The 23,465-nt window shown below is 36.7% G+C and overlaps 1 protein-coding gene across 1 annotated transcript in view; it reads left to right on the top strand.

Moving 5' to 3' along the window:
- Window positions 1-23,465, top strand: part of NAA25 (N-alpha-acetyltransferase 25, NatB auxiliary subunit) — a 64,558-nt gene that overhangs the window by 35,272 nt on the left and 5,821 nt on the right. The window contains exons 13-23 of the mRNA XM_043901650.1: window positions 100-189; window positions 4,226-4,406; window positions 5,064-5,163; window positions 9,699-9,850; window positions 10,373-10,498; window positions 12,690-12,933; window positions 13,600-13,723; window positions 14,879-14,944; window positions 16,496-16,593; window positions 17,694-17,804; window positions 21,834-21,980. Coding sequence (XP_043757585.1) covers window positions 100-189; window positions 4,226-4,406; window positions 5,064-5,163; window positions 9,699-9,850; window positions 10,373-10,498; window positions 12,690-12,933; window positions 13,600-13,723; window positions 14,879-14,944; window positions 16,496-16,593; window positions 17,694-17,804; window positions 21,834-21,980 — 1,439 coding nt within the window. The remainder of the gene's footprint in view (window positions 1-99; window positions 190-4,225; window positions 4,407-5,063; window positions 5,164-9,698; window positions 9,851-10,372; window positions 10,499-12,689; window positions 12,934-13,599; window positions 13,724-14,878; window positions 14,945-16,495; window positions 16,594-17,693; window positions 17,805-21,833; window positions 21,981-23,465) is intronic.

Genomic DNA, 23,465 nt, shown 5'->3' with positions numbered 1-23,465 from the left:
TTCTTCCTGCTGTCTTTTTCTTGCTTTACATAACTCTTTGGGGATAATAATCATTGAACAAATCTTAAAATACAGATACGATTTTTTTTCCCCCTATAGGGAAATCCTGTTTGAAAACCGAATTGCAATTTTCAGACTATTACTGTCTCCTTGCTGTCCATGTGCTTATTGATGTATGGAGAGAAACAGGTAAAAAGCAGTGATTTCAGTTTAACTTTATTTATTTTTACTCTTTGTTTTTTTTTTTTTTTTTTAAAGCATACTCTTTGTTTTTATTGATTATAAATCCTTAGACTAATTACATAATCCGAGACTTTGATTTATGCTTTTAGGTTTTTCTTCTTGCCTTTCTCCAGGGTGCTTCTAGAAGAACCCAAGTCTCCAAGTATCCTCTGTATATTCAGGATAATCTTAAATTAGTGGATATCTGTTCTGTTTTAAAATGTTTCTGAATAGTGAGTAAACAGCCTATTGCAAAGTTACAATAATTAAAATGCAGAGAAACTGATTTAGAGATAGATGTATGAATCTATGGAATGAAATAGCCGTTTTTGTTCATTTAAAATTACATACAGACGTATACTTTTTTTTGGAATATAGTTCAGAGTAACCCATTTAAGACAAGAATAGACTACCTGGTAAAGGAAATATGAATCATTGAGTAAGAGAAGGACGATTCAGCAGATGGTTCAGCCTTTTCTTTAGGTCTCATGCTCTGACGTTTTCTCTTATTAGCAGTTTTTGAGAAAAAATAGCTACTTACTGCATTATTATTAATGAAAATAAACTACAGAAGAAACGGGGCTGGGGAGACAATGGTATGTGCAGACACAACCCTGTTCTTGTGGGTCATTTCACCAAGCACTCAATTCTGATGTCCTCCTCATGATTAAAATCCTTCAGAGATGCCCTGTTTTCTTGAGGATAAAGGTCAGCCTTGTTAGGATGGTTTACAATGCTCTCTAATCTAGCTTTTGCCTACATCTCCAGATTCTTAAGTACTTAAAGCCCTAAATCTACTTTTTTGTTGTTGCTGTTTCTGTCACTGAACATCACGTTGCCTCTCTTTGAAATAACTGTCTCACCTCCTTCGTCTAACTTTTACTCAAAGAGTGCCTCTGACAAGTCTGTCTTGATGTCACCCCTTTCCTCATTGCAGATTTTATGCCCTTTCTGAACTTTTGTAGGACATTGTATATACCCATATGATGCTTGTTATACTGTGTTCTACTGGAGGTGGGGATGAAATTCTTTTCATCAGAGTACTTGCTATCAGGAGCCCCAGATTCAGGAGGTTGCATAGAGTTGTAAAAGTCATCTTAATGTAAAAACCATAATGAACTGATTACTTAGTAATTTGGTCTCTACTCAGATACCCTTCCCCACTTATTCGTAGCATCTGTTCTTGCTCATAATGACATGGTTTTGCTAATCTCTTGGTTTTGGAGCAAGATATCTGACCGTATAATAATAATAACACTTGACACTTGTTGATCATCAGGCACTTGAAAGTACTTTATATGAATTAGCTAATTTTAAACCTTGTTAACAATACAGTTCAAATTGTTACAGTTTTACAGATAAGGGAAATACAGGGCAGAGAAATAAAGAAGGTAGGTTGTCAAAAAATCATACAGTGCAAATACATGGGAAGTTACAGATATTATAGATGCAAGGTTTCTTTCTTTTTTTTTAGGATTTTCGATTCTTTTTTCCTTTTTCTTTTTTTGGTTTCTTGAAGTCAATGGAAGTGATTCTGAATGTTCCAGTTGTAGACATAGTCATTGTTCAAGGTGGATCTGATAAAAATTAGAAATGTTATAGAGGGACTTCCCTGGTGGCCCAATGGCTAAGACTCCACGTTCCCAATGCAGGGAACCTGGGTTCCATCCCTGGTCAAGGAACTAGATCCCACACGCCGCAACTAGAAGATCCTACATACCATAACCAAGACCATAGATCCTGCATGTCACAACTAAGACCTGGCACAGTCAAATACATAAATAGATTAAATAAAAAAAAAAGAAATGTACAGAAAATTGGGAGGATGTCTAGAGAGACTGATTTGAATGTGAAAGGATTAAGAAGAGCACTTTAAGATTAAATTGATGATGCTCTCAAACACTTATTCAGGGACTTCTCTGGTGGTCCAGTGATTAAGACTTCACCTAATGTAGGGATGCAGGTTGGATTCCTAGTCAGGGAGCTAAGATTCCACATGCATGGGACCAAAGAAACCAAAGCATAAAAACAGAAGCAATATTGTAACAGATTCAGTAAAGACTCTTTATGATTCTGCTACACAAATGAAATGAGGCATGAAGGATATAATTTTACCCCCCTCTAGTTTTACTGGGATATAATAGATATGTTACATTGTGTTACTTTAAGGTATACTATATGATAATGTGTTGCAAAATGATTACCACAGTGAGTTTAGTTAAAGTTCATCACCTCACATAGCTACTCCTGTTGTGATGAGCATCTACTCTCTTAGCAACTTTCAAATAAACAATATAGTGTTGTTAACTGTAGTCACCATGCTATACATTATATCCTCAGAACTTAATGTATTTTATACTGTTTTTTTTAACCTTTTTGTTATATTATAAAATTTAATTAGAAAAATTCTGTCCCCCAAAATCCTCATCAACCCTTGATGTTCTTTGATTTGGTGAAGAATTTTAGAGTGTTGCAGTTATATTCTAAACTTTGCAAAATAAAATAGGATGATAAATGTCTTCATAATGTTGGGTGTAATAGTTCAGAAGTGTAAGTTAAACCTGTTTTTTTTTGCTATTTACTTTGAAATTTTGTTTCCATTTAAAAGAGATCATTAAGAAGTTAAAAAAAACTCCGTTATGGTTATCCTTGAATATCATTGGATTTAAAAAATTTATCTGTAATTGTCCAACTGTCTCTTCTGCTCAATTCTGAACTTGTTGAGGCCAGCAACCACCTATGACTCTTATCTCTGGGTCTTATATCTAGTGTTACTGCAGAGTTTAGGTCACTGAGTGTTGAATTAAATAAAATTATGATTGTAAAGACCAGTTAGCAGCATGAGAAAACACAAAATTGGATGTATGCTGTGATTACTACTGTGTAAAAGTAATTATAGCAAAAGCAATACATTAATCATAGTGGTAGTTTGAGTAGGTCTTGGATAGTTTACATAGTTTGGGTAGGATTATAGATGATATTTACTTAAAAACCCCAATTTTGGGTTATATTTTGTTTCTTTTCTCTTGGGAAAAAAAGCATATAAAACATAATCTCAAAAGCTCAGTGCTTGAAGCTTTTCATTTTAGATGTTTTTTTCCTAAACAAAAGTAGCTGGAAAATGGTATATTTTAATCTCAGTTTTCCAGCTTCCTAAAGACACTAACATTTTTGCATATTTCCTTCTTTGTGAATGCTCTATATACTTGAGATGAACTCTTCATACTCATTTGAATTCTGTATGTTTTACTGGTTATTACTGTTTAATTGTTTTTTTTTTTTTTTTTTTTTTTGCTATTAAAAATTCCTTGTTAATGTCAAATGGCTGTATGATATTCCCCTGTGTGGGTATAACTATAGTTTACTGTTCCTCTCTTATTAGTACAATGGATGTCCTTGTATGTAAAACTTTATCTGCATTTCATATTATTTTCTTTAGATAATTTCATAAAAGAGAAATTACTTACCCGTTAAGAATATTGATGTGTGTAACTTTTTGAATTTTGGTACTCCAGAAAAAATGTATCATTTTAGTTTAATTATTAGAGGACAATTTTTTTTTTCAAATATTAGTTGACATCCTATTAGTAGAGTTACATGTGGAAGAAAAATGATGTCTAGAGAAAGCATCTGTCTGGGGTTTTATAGAGAAACCCCTGTACTGGGAAGGTTGGCGGATTCCAGTTCTCCTTCAAAGTCCATCTCTTCTCAGAATCTAGGATTCTGTGAGATTCCAAACTTCTCTTTAAGACCCAGCAACTTAAAGTTGCATCATTTTTGCAGATCTTACCTCAGTTAAGAACTGAGGTAACTATTGAGGGACTGTCTATTCAGGGAAATTCCCTATTTTGCTTTCAGGTGTGTATCTAAAATTTGTTCTGTGCCCCCCAGCCTAATCCTTAAAATAGTGGAGGGGATGACGTCACTAAGTTTTTGTTTTTTACTTTTGAGAACCCCCATTTGCTGTCAAAAACTGGATAATGCTATTATCTTTTGGTTCTAGGTGATGAGACCGCTGTGTGGCAGGCCCTGACTTTGTTGGAAGAGGGACTAACTCACAGCCCTTCCAATGCTCAATTCAAATTGCTGCTTGTTCGAATCTACTGTATGCTGGGGGCGTTTGAACCAGTGGTGGATCTGTACTCCAGCCTTGATGCTAAGCATATCCAGCATGACACCATTGGGTTGGTAGTATATACTCTGAATAATGAGCAGCCAGCTACAGCAGGGTGGGGTCCTCATACATGGAACTCTAGTATTTTAATTTTAGCAGAAACGTTGTTCCTGGTATTATGTTTTGTAGATTAAATAATCACCTGTTATGACCCATTGCAAAGCAGATTTTTATATCTTTCAGCGTTTTGTGATAATTTTAAATTTGTACAATTTAGAAATGGTTAAAAAATTTTTTCCTCAGATTCAAAAGAACAGTTAATGTACTTTGAACTCTTTTTCCTTAGCACACATTATTTTGAAGTCTACCTCTGCCTTGCAATTGAGGTTGAGACTTCTATATTATGCATTGATCTCAGAGATCCTTTGAATTTGTATTTTGATTGTTCTTTGTGGTGAGTCAAGGGTATTTTCTCCATGTCCCATAGAGCTGTTTTAGGAAGACAGCATTGTATAAAACTGAATTAACTTTGCTGTTTTTTAAAAAAAATTTGATTCTGTGAATTACATCATTTCTTTGGCAGAGTTTTTTAAACTTTCCTTATGCCTAGCTATTTGAATAATTTGAAGTGTAGTATTTGATACTAGAGGTGGGTAGTAATTTGAAGTGTAATATTTGATACTAGAGGTGGATAGGTATAACATTTTTTTTTTTCCTTCCGACCTAGTTATCTTTTGACCCGATATGCCGAATCCCTAGGTCAGTATGCTGCTGCATCCCAATCGTGTAACTTCGCACTCAGGTTTTTCCACTCCAACCAGAAAGATGTAAGTGAAAAAAAAAATTTCTTTCTTTTTTTTTTTAATGTTGTCTTGGTCCACTGAATGCACATGATCCAGAGAGCGTCTTCCTTCAAGTCACAAACGCACACGTGAAGGTGCACCGTGCTGTACTTGCCAGGCCTTAGGCCATACCTTCTGGCCAGAGGCTGTTAGGCAGAGGTAGAGAGTTACTCGTGGTTGTTAGAACAGGTGTGTTTAATAGAATCCTTGCAAGTGCATTTAAAAACTGGTTATTAACAGAATAGGAAGTGCCTATTAGGTCTGTCTTTTAATCTCTAAGAGACTTTCTAAGGGTATACTAAATAGCCCGTAAGAGTTTATAGCCTGGGATGCCAAATATGATTTTATAATAGCATTTGTTCTCTGTTACTTTATGGATTTCTGAAGTTTATGACAACTGTGCTCTTTATCGCAGAGAGTACACTTACCTTTTCTTACAATTATAAAATTGACCATTTGAAGGACATTTTAAGAAACTTAAGTCAATAATTTGTATTTTAAAGTGATAATAAATAGGATAGAGTTTTTATGTGCCATAATGAAAGGATGGGATTTGCACCATATTTTTCACTGCAAGCATATATTGTCTCCACTTGTCAGTTAAGCAGAAGTTTTTGTGGGAAAGCCATATGGTCTCTATTAAAATCGAAGGATGCATAACCACTCAGGAGCATACGTGGAGAAAAGACATGCCTCTACAGTGGTCACTACCTGCTTGCTTCTCGTGTGCTTCTAAGACTCATCACCTGGAATTTGGCCATGCCTGGTGTCTGCCCATAGTGTTCCATTTTCATGGTCTAACAGCAACAAGGAAGCTGGTTTCTGAGGTTCTTCTTGGCCAGCAGTCATGAAGATTTTTCTAAAAGCCCTTCTGTAACTCTGACTGCTGTGCCTACTTATCTTTCATCTATAATTCTTCATGTGTGTATTAAATAGAAAGCCGGGACAGGACAGAAGCATTTCTGACCACTGGAATATAGGTTTGTTTCTCTTAGCTTGTGATAATTAAATTGTGCTACACTTCAAGGCATGGCCTAGAGGGCTGGTGCAGCACAGAGTGGCGATCTTTGCATTGTCAGTTGGCTTTTAAGCTCTGTCCCTCTTCCCCATGACTCTACTTCCCAACAGTGATCGTGTCTGTTCAAATCTCATTCTGTGCCCTAACTTCTGAGCGGGGAGGAACGCAAGTGGGCACCTGCACTTAAGCATATTGTTCAGAAGCTGCTGGCCTAGCTTTAGGGTCAGAATAGAGTCTCTAGGCCTTGGTTCTGAGATCTCCCAGTCAGGCTAGAAATCGGTGCGTTTTCACTGTGTGTGCAAGTGTCTGTGCTTGCCATTCACCACCTGAGGAAAGACTTGAAAGAAGAGTGTATTTCAAATCTCATTATTCTGACTGTCATTACTGTGTTTCTAAGGGAATAAACATTTGATATCCTGAAGAATCCTTTTTAAAGTTTTGTTTCTCAAATAGCTTTGATGTGGGAGTGGGGGGTTAATTAAGGGATTAATCTAAGTCTGGAGTTTGGTTTTCCTCCAGTTTTCAAACATCCAGCATTCTGGAGGAACTATATTGTTCATGGATTGGTCAATAAAGGCACATTATTTTATACTAATAAAAATTAAACTTTAATATTTTTTCTCCCCAAAATATATTTTACCCGGTATTGTTTTCAAAACAAACAAACATAAAATAAAACAACCCAACCGAAAGTACTGTAATAGGGAAAGGAAGTCTCCAGGAGTGATTTCAGAGAGCACATTGTCCTCAGCGGCTTTTGGTATCTTTGTTTGATATTTTCCTGATGGTCATGTGTGGCAGGAGTGACTAATTCACCTGAAAGCATGAGATGCTGAAGATGATAAAAGTAAAGCATTTATGAATCTGGGACTAGAACTCTGCTTGAAATTTATTTGTGTTATTACTAACTAGGAAAACAGCTATTTAATCACATTAAAGTATATAACTGAGGGGGAGGAGAGGGTGAGGACTAGGTCCTGGGGATGAAAGCAAGGCACAATACAGCAAGGCAAACACCTTAAACTGTAGTGCCTAGGCGAAGTCCCAGAATAGGAAAATGGAGACTGTGGTGTGGACTGTTCCCTTTAGGAGTTTGAAGCTAAGAAAGGTCATGGTTGTAGTGTTGTACTGTCTGTGTTAAACCTCCTGAAAGTATTAGAAATACCTCTCTGGAAAGCTAAAGTTCTGTGTTCTACATCTTTTATGCTCAGTAGTATTTGGTATCCCCAGATGATTTTTTGCTTGAGTGACTGATATATTTCAGTTCCCAATTCGTTCTTTGAAAGAACACCTACTCCTTAAAATCCTGAAAAATCTTTGTAAGGCTTTGTGCTGTGGGATTGAAAGTTCTATTTGGAAATCTACATAGGGATTTTCTTTTTGGAAAGGTCATTGTCTGCCGTCATCTTATTTGGAGTAGATTTTTATAATACAAGAATTAAGAGCTTATATTCACATATCTCCAGAAGTAACGTACATATTCATACTTGAAAAAAAAATTGCCTTTAAAAGTCTATGTTTTAGGTATTCACAAATCATTACTCAGAGATTTGATGTCCATGTATTAATATTTTGCTAATTTTCACAGTGACCAGGGTTCATTTCAGGCATCCATATGGGATCCAAATAGCCTCATTGGCGCATAAATGAATAGAAATGGGTACAGACAGCATTCTGTGGTATTTGGAAGTCTTTACCCGTGGCTTCCAGTTTTGCCTGCAGTTCCAGTGAGGCCTTGTTGCTTCCCAGCCAGGGCTTGCTCAGCCTCTGTCCTGTTGGTAGCTGCCTCGGCCCTTCCCGGCTCTGCAGCGACACTGCACTGCAGTGTTAAAGGAGGACTATCTCAGAAACAGAAGCCAGAGAGCTCGGATTGTGTTCAGTCAGTCAGAGGGCTGCGTTCCCTTTTTGTGGCCCCTTATTCTCTTGCCCCCCTTTTTTTTAAGTGGTATTCCATGGCCCACTCAGGAATTAAAAACTTCCTCTGCACTCGTTAAGGCTGAAGTCTTTCCTTTAATCACAGTGTATTTTGCAACTGTAATTAATAAATTTGATTGGAATCACCAGAATAAAATTTCTATCCTGATTAGTCTCTGGATCATATGTTCCTAACCAGCTGCCTTTTCCCGCCCTCCTCGGTCCCCCCCCCAAACTATAAGGTCCTATTGCAAGGGCTGATGTTAAACCTTGCTATGTTTTCCAAGCCAGGAGGCCATTGGATAGGCATATGTGTTGAGGGTATCCTGGCCTCTCCTTGATTGGGAGTATCACTATCCCTTAATCAGGCTAGAAGGTACACTTGAGCTTTTTCAGATAGTCCTTCTTTAAACCTGCAGGATCACAAGTAATCTTTTTAATTTTCTTGTGTCCGTCCGTCTTTAATTTCTCCAGATACTGCAGGCAAACAGCTCGCCGAGGTGTCCCATGGGGGTTTAAAAGCCGCATCGAATGCAGTTGAATTAGCGCCCGTGGCGCAATCCCGCGGCCTGAAATGAACCCTGCGAGGCTGTGTATCAGAGGGTATGTTTTGACTATTGGCCTATTTTCCTACTGGGCAAATTACTCGGTCATAATGGAGATGGGGACAGAGCTGACTGAGGCTGTGCAAAAAGACTACCTTTTCTGTAAAGGATCTTTGGGGCAGACATCAGCTTTGAGCTTAATACTTTCCTTTGCCCGAAAGGGTGCCCTTCTGATTTCTGATCCTGATGGCATAGGCCCATACCTATGAAGTTCTTCCCTGAGATTTCCTTCTGTTGTGCCAGAATTTCTGTTTAGTATCTTGCCTCTGTTCATGTTTCATCTGTATATATGTATTAATCTAATTAAAGCACATGTGTTAAGTGTTCCCTTTATTTACCTGTTTATGGAATTTCTAGCATAGTAGTTTGGATGGACTGGTAACCTGGTTTTTGAATTTTCTGTCTTCAGAATGGATTATGACATGAATTTTTATAGGTCTTTTGTTTGGTGAATTCTATCTTGATGCAATACACGTATGTCCTGTGTTTATTCAGAAGTAAACAAAACCAAGAGGCAGCCTGTCATTTTTTCTGAAGGAGAGTACTTTTTACTTCTGATGGTAGTGGGATGGTTATATTATACTGGTGTTTTGATATAAAAGAAAGTATATCTTAGATGCAGAAAAATATGGAGTAACATTCCTTCCACTATGGCACTAATCAAAATTTTGACTGATGTGTATAACAAAACTTTCAGTCCTGTTGAAATGAAAGGCATACTGCTAGGAGGAAGTCTGTGTGGTGGTAGCAGCGGCTAAGTATTATTAGTAATAATACTAGTGAAGAAGACATTTGACTCCAGTATATGATAGAAGAAAAATAACATTTTTAAAAGCTGATATTCTGCTTGGTGACCAAAAACTTTCAAGATGAGGTTCAACATCTTAATTTTAGTTTGAGTGTTTTGTTTTGTCTGGCAAGGTTTGTCTTCATTGCCTGATATGTGAAATATTTATACCAAGGTGATGTCTTTCCTTTCCCAGACCTCAGAATATATTATTCAAGCTTACAAATATGGTGCATTTGAGAAGATCCCAGAGTTTATCGCTTTTAGGAACAGGCTGAATAATTCTCTTCATTTTGCACAAGTCCGTACTGAGCGGATGTTGTTAGACCTTCTACTTGAAGCAAATATGTAAGTATTACATGAGAGCTAATAAGGAACTAAGGGTTTAGATCAGATGCTGAGAGCCATTAATGGGCTCATGGGTGTCATTAGCGGGCTTAAGCTAAAGAAAAATGAGGCAGGGGGAGTAGGAGGGAAAAGGGAAGCAAGGAGAAAGTGCCTGTCATGGGGAGTGATGGAGTACTGGCAGCACCATCCCAGGTTCCACACAGAAGCCAAATGGGCCATGGTCATTATCCCTGGTCCATGTTGTATTACAGGGTTCCCCATATCCCACAGACATGAGATTTGGGGAATTAATGCTGATGAATTTTATTTTGGTTAGGCTTCCAGATGCCTTTCTCTGGCTGTGTAGCAGGCCAATATGATCAGTGCTTGGTTCTATTTCATGTTATATGAGCTTTTACTTCTTAATAGTAAAGCCTTCCTTCACTCTTTCCTTTTCTTTCTAGTAAAACAAAGTCCTGGCTAGCATGTTTTCTTGGCTATTTCACTATTGAATAATACTTAAATAAAATTTCTATATCCCAGATCAACCAGCTTAGCAGAAAGTATAAAGTCAATGAATCTTCGGCCAGAAGAAGATGACATTCCATGGGAAGCCTTGCGAGACAACAGAGACTTAAATGTTTTCTTTAGCTGGGATCCAAAAGACAGGTAACTGGAATTTAACCCCAAGAAATTTATTTTTAAAGAATTAGGATGATGTTAATGTATGGCAAAAACCACTACAATATTGTAAAGTAATTAGCCTCCAATTAAAATAAATAATTAAAACAAAAAACTAGGTATCAGTATCCCCTATGAATACAGATATAAAAATACTCAATAAAACATTAGCAAGCTGAACCCAAAAAAAAAAGAATTAGGATGAATTTAAGAGTTTTATATATATATATATGTATATGTGTATATATATATATATAAAATATAATTATGTCATACAATATCATGTATATTATAGGGATCAGAAAATACAGGTAAGCCAAAGGAAGCAAATAAACCTCACCCCTATGTTGAAGTTACTGGCTAACCTAAAAGTTCCTCTTTCACACCATACATGAAAACAAGTTAGAAATGGATTGAAGATTTTATGTTAAAACCTAGAAATTGTAAAAAAAAAAAAAAAACCTAGAAATTCTAGAAGTAAATATAAAAAATATTTTTAAAAAGTTGGGAAAGCCTTTCTTAGCATTGTATCAGATCTGGAAACAAAGGATTTGACCCCTGTGAATATTAACCTGCTATATAGAAGTAAATTTGTTAATAAGTTCTAGAGGTATCTGGTAAATTAGTAACTTTCTTCATATACATTAATATCTTTCATATATACAGAGAACTCAATAAGTCAATAAGAAGCAGATAACTGAGAAAACAAGTGGGGCAAAGGGTTTAACAGGAATTTCAAAGAAATGCACTTTATATTCATATTTTAACCTATCAGATAAAGATTTAACCTATTGGATAAAAAAAAGATTAACTTTTGTTCTCAGCAAGGTTATGGGTGAATGACTATTGTGCATTTACATGGCAATAAAACTTTATATAACTTTTCCTATAGGGAATTTTAGTGATACATATCAAGATTGAAAAGACTCTGTACAAACTTGTGGGTCAGCTGGTAAAGAATTCACCTGCAATGTGGGAGACCTGAGTTCGATCTCTGGGTTTGATCCCTGGGTTGGGAAGACCCTTGGAGAAGGGAAAGACTACTCACTCCAGTATTCTGGCCTGGAGAATTCCATGGACTGTATTGCAAGGCATGACTGAGTGACTTTCACTTTCACTTCTAGGAAAGTGGAAACTAAGAAGTTGCAGAGACATGTACATAAGGTAGTTCTGAATATGCCGTGATTCAGTGACTTGCCAGGACTCATGGGACTCTGCATGTAGTTGGACTCAGAGCTAATAAGGTCTTTTGTAACAAAAGGAAGGGTATGTGACAGAACCAGCAAGGGAAAGAGATTCAGGTGGAGTTTGTGGAGGACCCTGTGCACAGACTCCAGTGTTCTCTCCCTCCTGTGAAGGAACACGCTGGGCATGCTCCTTTCTCGAGCAGTGAAAAATGAAGTAACATGTGTGCGGTATTTCTGCCCAGAGAAACCCGTTAAAGACTTGGTGCCCTAGGTTTTTATCAACTGGTTGTTAGGCACCCGCTATGTAGCATGTACCAACATTTCAGACTCCCAGAAGGAGAGCGCTGTTCACCCTAAACCACATGATTGTGTAAACAGCCTAGGCACAGTGAGCCACTCTGATCATTTAGGGAATGGTTGGCACACCAGGTTTCCTCAGCCAGGGGCCAACCACTGCAGGCAGGCCTTTCTAAATAAAGATAATAGCCCCAGGCTCACTATGTTAACTCTTTTTTGTATACATTGTCATAAAAAGATGCAGTTTATAAAATAGTATAAACACTACTGTGAATCCATTTTATTTAAAATATATAAATATTTGTAGTTCATTTTTTGTACATCTGTATTGTAAAAGTATGAAAAGATCTATTCCAAGCATGTTAATATTGTGGATTCTTGGGTTATTGGGGCCCATTTTCCTTCCATTTTTTAATATTTTTTATATGTGTTGTTTGAATTTTTTATATTAACATATTTTATCATCAGAAAAACCAGTCTCATGTAAGGGGAAAATGACTTGTTAGATAGGTTATCTTTCCATTTTATGGATGCCAAGATGGTGACTTGGACTGCTTTGGTTTGTCCAAGATCATTCAGCTATTAAATGAAAGGAGGGACTGTTCAAAGTCATCTTGACTAATGAAAGTGAACTTTAAAAAAGATTTAAAGTTGACATGAATAAAATGGATGGTTTGGGAATGTTTCTTTTTAAGGGATGTTTCTGAAGAACATAAGAAACTTTCCCTGGAGGAGGAGACAATGTGGTTAAGAATCCGTTCCTTAACGTTGAGGCTAATCAGTGGACTTCCAAGTCTTAACCACTCTGTTGGGCCAAAGAACTCAGAGAAGACCACTGAGAATGGAGTATCCTCCCGGATTGATATTCTCCGTTTGCTCCTTCAACAGCTGGAGGTGGCCCTGGAGACGGGAAAGCGATTTATTGAGAAGGACATTCAGGTATCATCAGTGTTTATTTACAATCAAAGCTGCAAAAATCTGTGACTGTCTTTTTGAAAATAGGAATTGGGGTTGGGCGAGTAGTAAAGTGGGGCTTCCCAGGTGGCGCTAGTAAAGAACCTGCCTGCCAATACAGGAGACACAAGAGACACAGGTTCGATCCCTCGTTCGGGAAGACTTCCTGGAAGAGGGCATGGCAACCCACTCCAGTATTCTTGCCTAGAGAATCCCATGGACAGGGGAGCCTGGTGGGCTACAGTCCATGGGGTTGCAAAGAACTGGACACAACTAAAGCGACTTAGCACTTATGCATGAGTAGTAAAGAACAGTATTTTGTCCCAGGTTATGGTATCTACAGGAAAAAGATAAAACTTTTTAAGCTTGGTGAATTGCAAAGGCTTCCTCAGTATCCAACTTGGATAGTGAGGAAAAGCAGAATAGTTTTTTTTGTGATGATTAACATTTAATACCTACCAAGAAATTAATACAGTGTTTTTGTTTTCACCGTAATGATTTGGTTATTACTAGCTTGCAGATCAGTGCTTTGTAACTTAATCATGGAGATAGATTTTTATCCAGTAGTTACTGTTCCTTGTTTTCTCATTTTGTATTTTATGAATTGAAATTTCAGTGGATTTAAAGAACATCACTTTTTCTCCTTTCCAGTATCCTTTCCTTGGTCCTGTACCTACCAGAATGGCTGGATTTTTAAATTCTGGCTGTTCTCAGTGTCAGACCAGCTCTTTTTATCTTGTTGGTGATGTTTATGAGCTGGACATCAATGGTTTAGGTAAGTGTATACTTGCATGAGTATATTTACAGCATCTTTGTCACTGAAAACTTAGTGAACGCAACAAAATATCTATAACCTCACATATTTGGAAAAGTTTGGCAGAGATGGAAGCTGGAAGCTGTTCTGGAACATCTGGTTTGATATACAAGAAAATCCATTAACAGTTTTCAAGTAATGTTTTAGAAATTTAAGTCTTTTCCATATTTTATTTTCTCTACCCCCCCCCCCCCCCCACCTTCCCCTCTCCCCCACTCTCCCTGGTTAGGCACCTCTCTAAATACCAGTCAATCCCTTTTCTTCCTTTTTAAGTCCATTCCATATTTAAAATCAATTTTTAGGTCCAAAAGTTGAAGAAATCCTTGGTTTGTTGAAATATCATTGGATTTAAAATTGAATTCTTTTCATTCACTCATTCATTTAAAAATTTTTTAAAAATTCAAAGTATCATTGATTTATAATATTACGTTAATTTCTGGTGTACAGCAAAGTGATTCAGTTATATCTGTATATATTTTCATATTCTTTTCTATTAGGGTTTATGATAAGATATTGAATATAGTTGCCTTTGCTATACAGTTGGACCTTGTCGTTGATCCATTTTATAAATGGTAGTTTGTATCTGCTAATCCCAAACTTGTAATTTATCCCTCCTCCACTCCCTTTCCTCTTTGATAATCATTAGTTTTCTATGTCGGTGAGTCTATTTCTGTTTTATAAATAGGTTCATTTGTATCGGATTGAATTTTTTACTTAAAAATGAAGGCCTAAACTTTGTAGAGAAGACACATTCTTTTTTCCTAAGCGGTCCGCCCAGTGAGACTCACAAATGCCTTATGATCGTGTGTCTTTCTTTCTGTTTTATTTTTCCCAAATCATAAGGTTTGTCAACTCTGTCACTTAATGTATGTGAAACACATAAATTTTTAGTCCTCCTAGAGAATTTTAGATAGTGCTTTTGGTGGAAAGGTGATTAATACCTTTCTTTTCCTTTTCTCCTTCCTTTTCCTGTCCTTCATCTTTCAGTAATGGAATTTAGGTGCTGGTGGGTCTTAAGAGAAAAGAAAATGTCCTTGCCTATGCTTTCAGGTGTTGGTTTTGCTAATCTTACTTTAAAAAATGAATTGAAAGTTTTTCATTGTTTTTCAATTTTAGAGGATACAGTGGAGATCCAGGAGCGAGTAGAGAATAGTCTTAAGTCTTTATTAGAACAATTAAAAGGTAAGTGTTCTAACTGTGGATTCCCATATTGTATCTGATTATCTGTGACAGTAGCTCATTTTTTAATGGAAACTTGCAAGAGATTTTGAAAAATAATAATGTACGCTTTTGGTATTTTTAAAGACTTGTTTCTATTTCCCTGGTGTTCTAGTGGTTAAGACGACATGATTTCAATGCAGGGGATGTGGGTTCAGTCTCTGGTTGGGGAACCGAGATCCCACATATACATGGTATGTTCCAAAACAAAAAAAACTAAAAAGTTTTGTTTACAAAAATAGTAGACACTTTTTGTAAATAGTACAGTACACAAATGGGTGTGGTCTTTTCCCCTTTACCAGTCACATTCCCGCCGAGGTTTAAGTAGGTGCTGTTGACATTCTGCAGTCTGTATTTCTAGAAATGTGCACATTCATACATATGCATATGGAAATACATAGTAGTGATTTTAAAAAAAATATATATATATAGGGAAAAATATAATGCATACTTTTCTGGCTTTATTTTTTGTTATCTTGGACCTCTTACCATGTCAGTTATATCCACACCCCATTTGTTTTAAGAGCTGCATAATATTCCATAATATTGTATCCATGTACTGGTTTTATTTATATACCCTGAGTACATAGTATATTATGTGTAACAATGCTGAAATAAATATCTTGGGACATAATTGTTTGGGTACTTAATTTGAGTATTTCCTTGGGGTTAAATTCCTAGCAATGAAATTGGTAAAGAACACAGGGCTCCCAGGTGGCTCAGTGGTGAGGAATCCACCTGCAGTGCAGGCAGGAGACCCGGACGACGGGGATTCAGTTCCTGGGCCCAGAAGATCTGCTGGGGAGGGAACGGCAGCGCACCCCAGTAGCCTGGAAAAGCGCATGAATAGAGGCTGGGGGGCTACACCCGATGGGTTTGCAAAGAGTTGGACACAGCGGAGCAACTGAGCACATACATGTGTTTCTTTTAACTCTCTTAAATACTTTAAAAAACTATTATTTCATTCTAGCTGATTTACAACACTGTTTAGTTTCATGTGTACAGCTTCCGATTGTTTCCCATCACAGGCTATTGTGCATTTTAAATCTGTAAGGGCTTTTCTTTTTCGGAGCCTAAGTGGTTTTTTATTTTGTTGCTCAAATGAAGCTAAAAATTAAAAGATGATCAAGATTATGAGAGTAAAACCTGATATTTGTTATGAAGGTGCATTTCTACCGTGCACATTAGTCTTTCAGTCTGTAATGACACAAATTCTTTAAATCATTCACTTGAATTCTTATTTTTATGTGAGTGGCCTATCTATGGAAAGACATAGCTGGTGTTTAGACCCTAGGATGTAATTTATAAGTCTACCTTTTATCTTTTGAAGACAGTAGAGCGGTGGTCATGTGACTTTTTAAAGAGCTTAAAATAGATATTCTTTAGTGTTTGGTTTATTGGGGAGGGGGAGCTTTCTGGATTAAGTCTTTATATCTGCTTATTCTTGACTAGATTGTACAGAATAACACTGAAACAAAAGCTGAATAAAACCATAAAATATTTTTCCTTTTTCAGATGTCTTCAGTAAATGTAAAGGTGACCTCTTAGAAGTTAAAGATGGTAACTTGAAAACACATCCTACTCTTTTAGAAAATCTAGTCTTCTTGGTTGAGGTATGTTTTTGTTTTCATCCTAAAATACTCAGTTTTCCTTGATTGTGTGGAGGATTAATTTTCAAAACTGAACGGGTAATAGGCACTTTATACCTATAATTTAATCCATCATCCCCACCTTTTATTAAATGAAAGCTATTTCAATTTTCTGAACTAACCCTTTCCAAGGATATCAGGAGAATTTAATTCATACTGCTAGGGTAGAACTCTAAAATTTGCTTTACAAATCTCTAAAGAGTCCTCAGATTCACTCTAAATCTAGCTCTCTTCTGTTCATTCTCTTTTTTGACTCAACTGTTATGTAGTTTAAGTTAATTATTGTTAAATTTTTAATTTGCTTTTTAAATTTGTTGCTGCTCTTCACTATTCTGCATTATGAGGGAGAATCCAGGAGCTGATGTAGCAAAACTCTTTTAGCCAGAGAGAAAAAGAGGAGGATCACAAACACTCACAGTCCATTATCTTTTTTCCTTTTGTCACATGTTTAATTGCTTTATTTTTCTATTAGTCTGTAAACTTCCTGAGGACTGTTTTCTCTGTTTTGGTGACTGGCACATTTCAAGTGTGTAAGAGATAATGAGTGAATGAGAAATAATTGTATATATATATGTACATGAATATACTGTAAACACCTAACTTAATACAAGGGAGAATAGGTGCTGACCAACTAGGGGAGAATTCTTCGTACATAAGTTAAGGTTTGCATGTGAGGCAGTGTCTTACCTGGATAGAGAAGTGGGTGCAGAGAGGCATATTGTATGGAACCTTTGGATTCCATGCCTAAATTGGGACTTTTCAGTGAAAACGATGTTAATAGATCCCTATTTCCTGCAAGGAGGTGAAAGAAAATTGGACTGAGTAGAGGATTAGTTTAGAACTGGGAGAGTGAGGAGAAAGAGTAAAGGCAGTATTCTGAGGAGATGAAGAAGACGTGGATCAATGTGGTGACCGTAGAATTAGAGTGGAGAGTTATAAGAGAAATTGAAGGGATTTACAAAGAAGAGCTGTTTGCATAGAATTGGTTTATCCATAGTCTTTGTTCCTGATAGGTATCTTGAGTGTAATCCTTACTGATGAATTTGTAATTTTTCTTCTTTCAGACTATTTCTATTATCCTTTGGGTGTCTAGTTACTGTGAGAGTGTCCTGCGACCATACAAATTAAATTTACAGAAAAAGAAGAAGAAGAAAAAAGAAACTAGTATCATCATGGTAATAACAGAGAAAACACAAGTAACAATCTGGCTGCATGCTGCTTTTTTTTTTTTCATTCTTTTCCTGCATTTTGTAAAGGATCTTAGGATCCTATATGCGTTCATTTTCCCTTCCCACCTTTTAAAAAAAATTATACAGAAAAGCTGAAAGATTACTATAATGACACCCAAACATCCATACCTAGATTCACCACTTATTAACGGTTGTCACATTTCTCTCTTGCCCTTTCTCATTCTCTAACCTCCCCAACCCCCATTTGTTGAACCATTTGAAAGTATAGACTTTGTGATACTTAACACACCAGGGTAAAAGAAAGGCAGTCTCCTACAAAACCAAGGTACTTAAGACATTTTCACACCCAAGATATTTAATATTGATAGAATAATATTATGTTCACATTAACCTATCCCTGTTATCTCAGTTATGACCTTTATAGTCTTTTTCAAAATTCTAGAATTTTACTGAGGATCTGACACAGCTTCTAGTTGTCATTGCTCTGTACTCTTCTTTCATTGAAAGTACTTCCTTAGCTTTTTATTTTTGTCTTTGTCATTGAAGAGTCTAGTCTAGCTAGATTTTTGGTAGAAGATCCCACAGTCTGGATTTGGCTAATTGTTTCATTAGATTTAGATGCTGTGTCCTTTTTACCAGTTAAATCAGGAGACACTAATGTTGTGTCCCCTTATTGATAATTTCAGGTTTGAGTATTTGATAAAGGAAGTATCTGCCAGATTTCTTTATTATAAGTGTGTCTTTCCTCTCTGTGTAATTAATCTGTGAGTTGAGACTGTGAGTATCCTGTTCCCCAGAGCTTTTCACGCACTACTTTTAACATTCACTATTAGTCTGACTTGCATGAATCATTTATTACTTTGATGGTTCCACAATGGTAATTTAAAAAAATGCTACTAATCATTAATCATTTATTATCTGGCATTCTGTAAAATAGAGTTGTATATTTTTAATATCAACTATCTATTTTAGTATCACTGTGTACTCATTCTTTTTTAAATTTACCTTATAATCCATTGTCGTCATTTTCTTTTGGCTGCCCAAATTTGGCTAATGGGAGCCACTTTAGGCTGGTTCCTGTCCTTGAACATGTCCTCACTGGTTTTTGAGCCCTTACTTTCTGAAACCACAAAATGTTTTCTAAGTGCTTTGTACTCACCATTGAACTGAAATCATACATTTTTTCCAATGAGCCCTGGTTCCTTTATGGGAAATGGCTATTCAGAATACTAAGATCTAGTTGTTAGGTGTACTAATTGCTATCGGGGTTTTATTGCTTCTAGTTAGTGTCAGTGAAGAAAAACAGGGAATTTATTTAGATACATACAGAGTTTTTTAAATAATTAATTCTTACTGATAACCTCCAGCTGTAGTCCAATTTCACAGTCCTCTTCCTTCCATTCCTTCTCTCATTCCATATTTGTAGCTTTCTTTTCAACAGTTCCCAACAGGATCAATATATTTATTCATTTGCTGTTTTATAGTAAACACTGTAAATAGTTTTGGAAATAGTACATTGGTTCCATTACCAGTTCCAGTAACAAACCCACTGAAGTTCAAGTTTTTGCAGTTCTTTTTTGTCCTTAGAATATGTTCAGTGAATGTAGTTGAGGTACTCTATAAAAGCACTGGAGTTTAAAACTCGGATTATATTATTAATGTGATGTAGGTAAGATTCATGTATTTCTGCTTGTATTCAACTTTGGAGTTTCCTCCCATCTTAATTGGTTTTTTTTTTTGGTCAACTTTTGAATGTGTGAAACATTAACATAATTTGTATTCTTTTCATAAGGAAAGATGTTCAGGATTTATTCTGCAATGACGTGCTATTTCATTAATGGGAGATTTTTGTTCATTTTAGCAATATAGTAACCATTGTCATTTGAAAATTTTGATGGTTTTATTAGTAATACTAATTTCCTGCACAATTCCGTAACAATTCAGGAATTATTTAGACTTGACACTTGTCCTGGGTATTACCATTCATTCATTTCTCTCCTTCATTGTTCAAGATAATTTTAACAGATCATGAGTGCAGAGTTTGAAAGTATAGACCAGAGTTGCTCTGTTACTTTCTCTTCTGCGGGAAAACCTACACTCCTAGTACTTGTCAAAACAGCTTTTGGTATTTGGATTTTGTGCAAGTTTTTGTAGGTATTGCTTTTCTAAAAATGAGGATAGCCTCCTTTTTTCTGATTGTCAAAGTAACCTAAAGATACGAGTGAAGAGAAGATCACCCATTTTCCCACTAAACAGTGATAAACACTGCATACAAGCCAGAAATATGGAAACTTTCTATAGAACTTTGTATCAAAAGTTCTGAACTTACCTATTTGTTTTGTTTTCACTTAATAAGGTATCTTCGACATCTTTTCATTTCAGCAAATATAGATGTATCTCATTACTTTAAATGGTCATGTGCCATCCTGTTTTATTCTCATACCATAACTTATTCCCAATGTTGGATGTTTAGTTGGTTCTAATTTTCTTTTCTTTTCTTTTATTTATTTTTTTTTTTTTTTAAAAATTATTTTTGGTTGCGCTGGCTCATCTTTGCTGTGCTCCAGATTTTAGTTGCAGCAGGCAGGGGCTACTCTTCAGTGCGGTACACAGCCTTCTCATTGCAATAGCTTCTCTTGTTGTGGAGCACAGGCTCTAGGCATATGGACTTCAGTAATTGGGGCTTGCTGGCTTAGTTGCTCCGTGGCGTGTGGAATCTTCCCGGACCAGGGATCAAACCCATGTCCCCTGCATTGGTAGGTGGCTTCCTATCCACTGTACCATCAGGGAAGTCCTAGTTTTCTCTTAATATTACAAATAGTACTTCTATTAAAATATGGACAAGTATACAAGATGAATTTATAATATGATTTCCTTAGGCTAATCTCTTAGATCTGAAATTACTACATATACAGGCTTCCCCTGCTACCAAGAAGTACAGCATTCCTTTGAAACCTTCCATAAGCCCAAGTGGCATAAAGGGAAGAAGCAGTTACCTTAGGACACATCTTGCTAATGGGATACACAGAATAAATTGAGATGAAGCACAGATGCTTACAGACATAGTTCAAAGCTGTGGTGGCCTGATGCTGAGTATAGTTCCAGTGCCGCTCTTGTTGCTCAGGGTGTGTGCTGCTTCTATAACAGCTTGCTGCAAATGCTTTTCACCTTTTTCCTGTAAAAGTGAAAATCCTCTTTGGATTTCTTTTGGTTAGCAAAAATAGGTACTAATGTAGGTCTTTCATAAAAGCTAAGTGGCATGAAGTAAACTTTCAAAAAGCCAGAGATACCTGTTCTTCTGTTTTTATATTCTCCAATGGTGTGGTACATCTTTACCCATTCAGTAGGCAAACATTGGTACTCCTGCCCCTCGCCAATTGGTGTTAAAAGAATTCTGTTGATGTTGCACCTTCAAAGAAAACTTCTTGAGTGAAAAGCTAGCTTTACTAGTTGATTGGCTGGGTTTCTTGTGTTTATCTTTTTTTTTTTAATTGTACCATTGCTGGGATTTTTTGTTTGTTTTCTTTTTTCCTTTTTAAAAGACTTATTTATTTATGGCCGCACTGGGTCTTCATTGCTGTGCATGGGCTTTCTCTAGTAGCAGTGAGCAGGGACCACTCTAGTTGCAGTACATGGGCTTCTCACCGCCAGTGGCTTCTCTCATTGCAGAGCATGAGCCCTAGGGCGTGTGGACCTGGTAGTGGTGCCACGCGGGCCCTAGAGCACAGGCTCAGCAGCGGTGGCATGCGGGATACCCCTGGCCCAGGGGTTGAACCCTTGTCCCCTGCACTGGCACGTGGATTCTTATCCCCTGTACAAGGGAAGCCCTGCTGGGATTTCTTTGATATATTTTCTGTTTCTGTCTTTGGCCAAGTTTTTCCTATTGTGGTGGTACTGTTTTTTCCATTGATATGTTTTGAGCTGTTGACTCTTAACGTAATTGTGTGATATAAGCATTGGAGAAATATGTTTGATCATCTTTCAACGTCTTAAAAATCTTTTTTTTTTTTTTAGCCACCTATTTTTACCAGTTTTCAAGACTATGTTACTGGGCTTCAGACTTTAATTTCCAATGTTGTGGATCATATTAAAGGACTTGAAACACATCTAATTGCACTTAAACTTGAAGAACTTATTTTAGAAGACACTTCTCTCTCGCTGGTAAGACTGTATTTGATCAGCAGTAAGTTATATAGAGATAGTCGAGTGTTCTCACCTCTGTCACAGGGACGAGTTAGTTTTCAGTTCACCATTCTCTCTTTGTAGGACTTGAGATTAGAAGGTCCCTGGCACTAGTTTTTTATTGTGGTGGTGGTGGAGTCTTCTTCCCTCTCATTCCCTCATCCCCTACTCCTCCCTTTTATACATTTTTGGGGGGTGTTGTTTTACTGTGAAAATTACTGATGGATTGTTGAGGAGTGGAATTATTATTGTCCCTATTTTGAGCACCAGAGGAAACCAGACACACTTTTGAGAAATCCAGGGACAGTCTCCTTGACTGAGAACTTCCCGGCTGCTGGATTGGCTGGTTTCTTTGCCAGCCCAGCAGTCATCACATAAAAAAGGAAAGATGCTGAATATCAGAAATAATTATGTCAGTATTAGTTAGGCCAGAGCAAGTCAGCCAATAAGGAATGGTAACAAGTATGGAATCAAAGGTACCAGTTATTAGTTTTCTCCTGATCTTTGTTTTTAGGCTGGTTTCTTTCTTAAAATTCTGCAAGGAAAATCCCTGTAAAGTCACTTTTAAAAATGTAGGTTCTTTTTAAAAAATGAATTTAATAGAACAAACAAATGGTGTCAGGTGAATTAACATGCACCAGCCTGGAGTAGGTTTAGGATTTTGGAAGGTGCCAGAAAGGCAGTTGTGGAGCCACCTGTTTCTAGCTCGTTGTTCCAGTGATGGAACTCTGATCTTAAGGAAATGATTTTCTTGTGTAGTTTGTCTAATGTGAGCCTCTGCTGATGACTGAGCTCCCCCAGTAACCTGAGGCACCCACCATCCTAGCCCAAGACCTCCACCCAGACCCTTGGAAGGAAGGGAATGAATGGAATCTTGCTTGGCACACCAGCTTTAAAAGATTGTAAGCCCCTCTTCTGTAAACAACATCAACGTATTAGAGCTTTGAACAAACTGCTTACTGTGGGAAAGGGCTCAGAGCATTTAACATTTCCAAAGATTGATTAAAGGAAGCAGACAAGTGATACCTAGAAGTTTGGTTTTAGCCAGTTAAGCTGTATATTCAACTGTTTTCCTATGTACTTTAGAATGAATATAGACTGTATAGAATGAATATAGGTCATTAGAGGTACTAATTGATGGATTATTAATTTTTAGTATCTTTGTTTTCCTCTTTTTAAGCCTTACATTTTTCAAAAAGTAAAATCTGTACATGGTAAAAAAATTCTAAGAGGAAAGAAAGAATATGTAGTACTGAATAAAATAGATTTGTGTACATACCTTTTAATGCACATTTGGGTAATAAAGTGTGCTTATCTGGTTTCTTTTGGGCTTTAAAATACTGCCAAATTCACATAAAGCTAAACAGTTTTCAGCCAATCTTCTTTCCATATTTAAACACTCCATCCATCCCCTTTATTTTTTGTGCTCTCTACCACAGGTCAAATGAGCAGCAAATATTTAAC

This window comes from Cervus elaphus, chromosome 5 (genome assembly GCF_910594005.1).
Source record: "Cervus elaphus chromosome 5, mCerEla1.1, whole genome shotgun sequence".
Taxonomy (NCBI): domain Eukaryota; kingdom Metazoa; phylum Chordata; class Mammalia; order Artiodactyla; family Cervidae; genus Cervus; species Cervus elaphus.
This window is presented reverse-complemented; position numbering and strand designations above follow the sequence as displayed.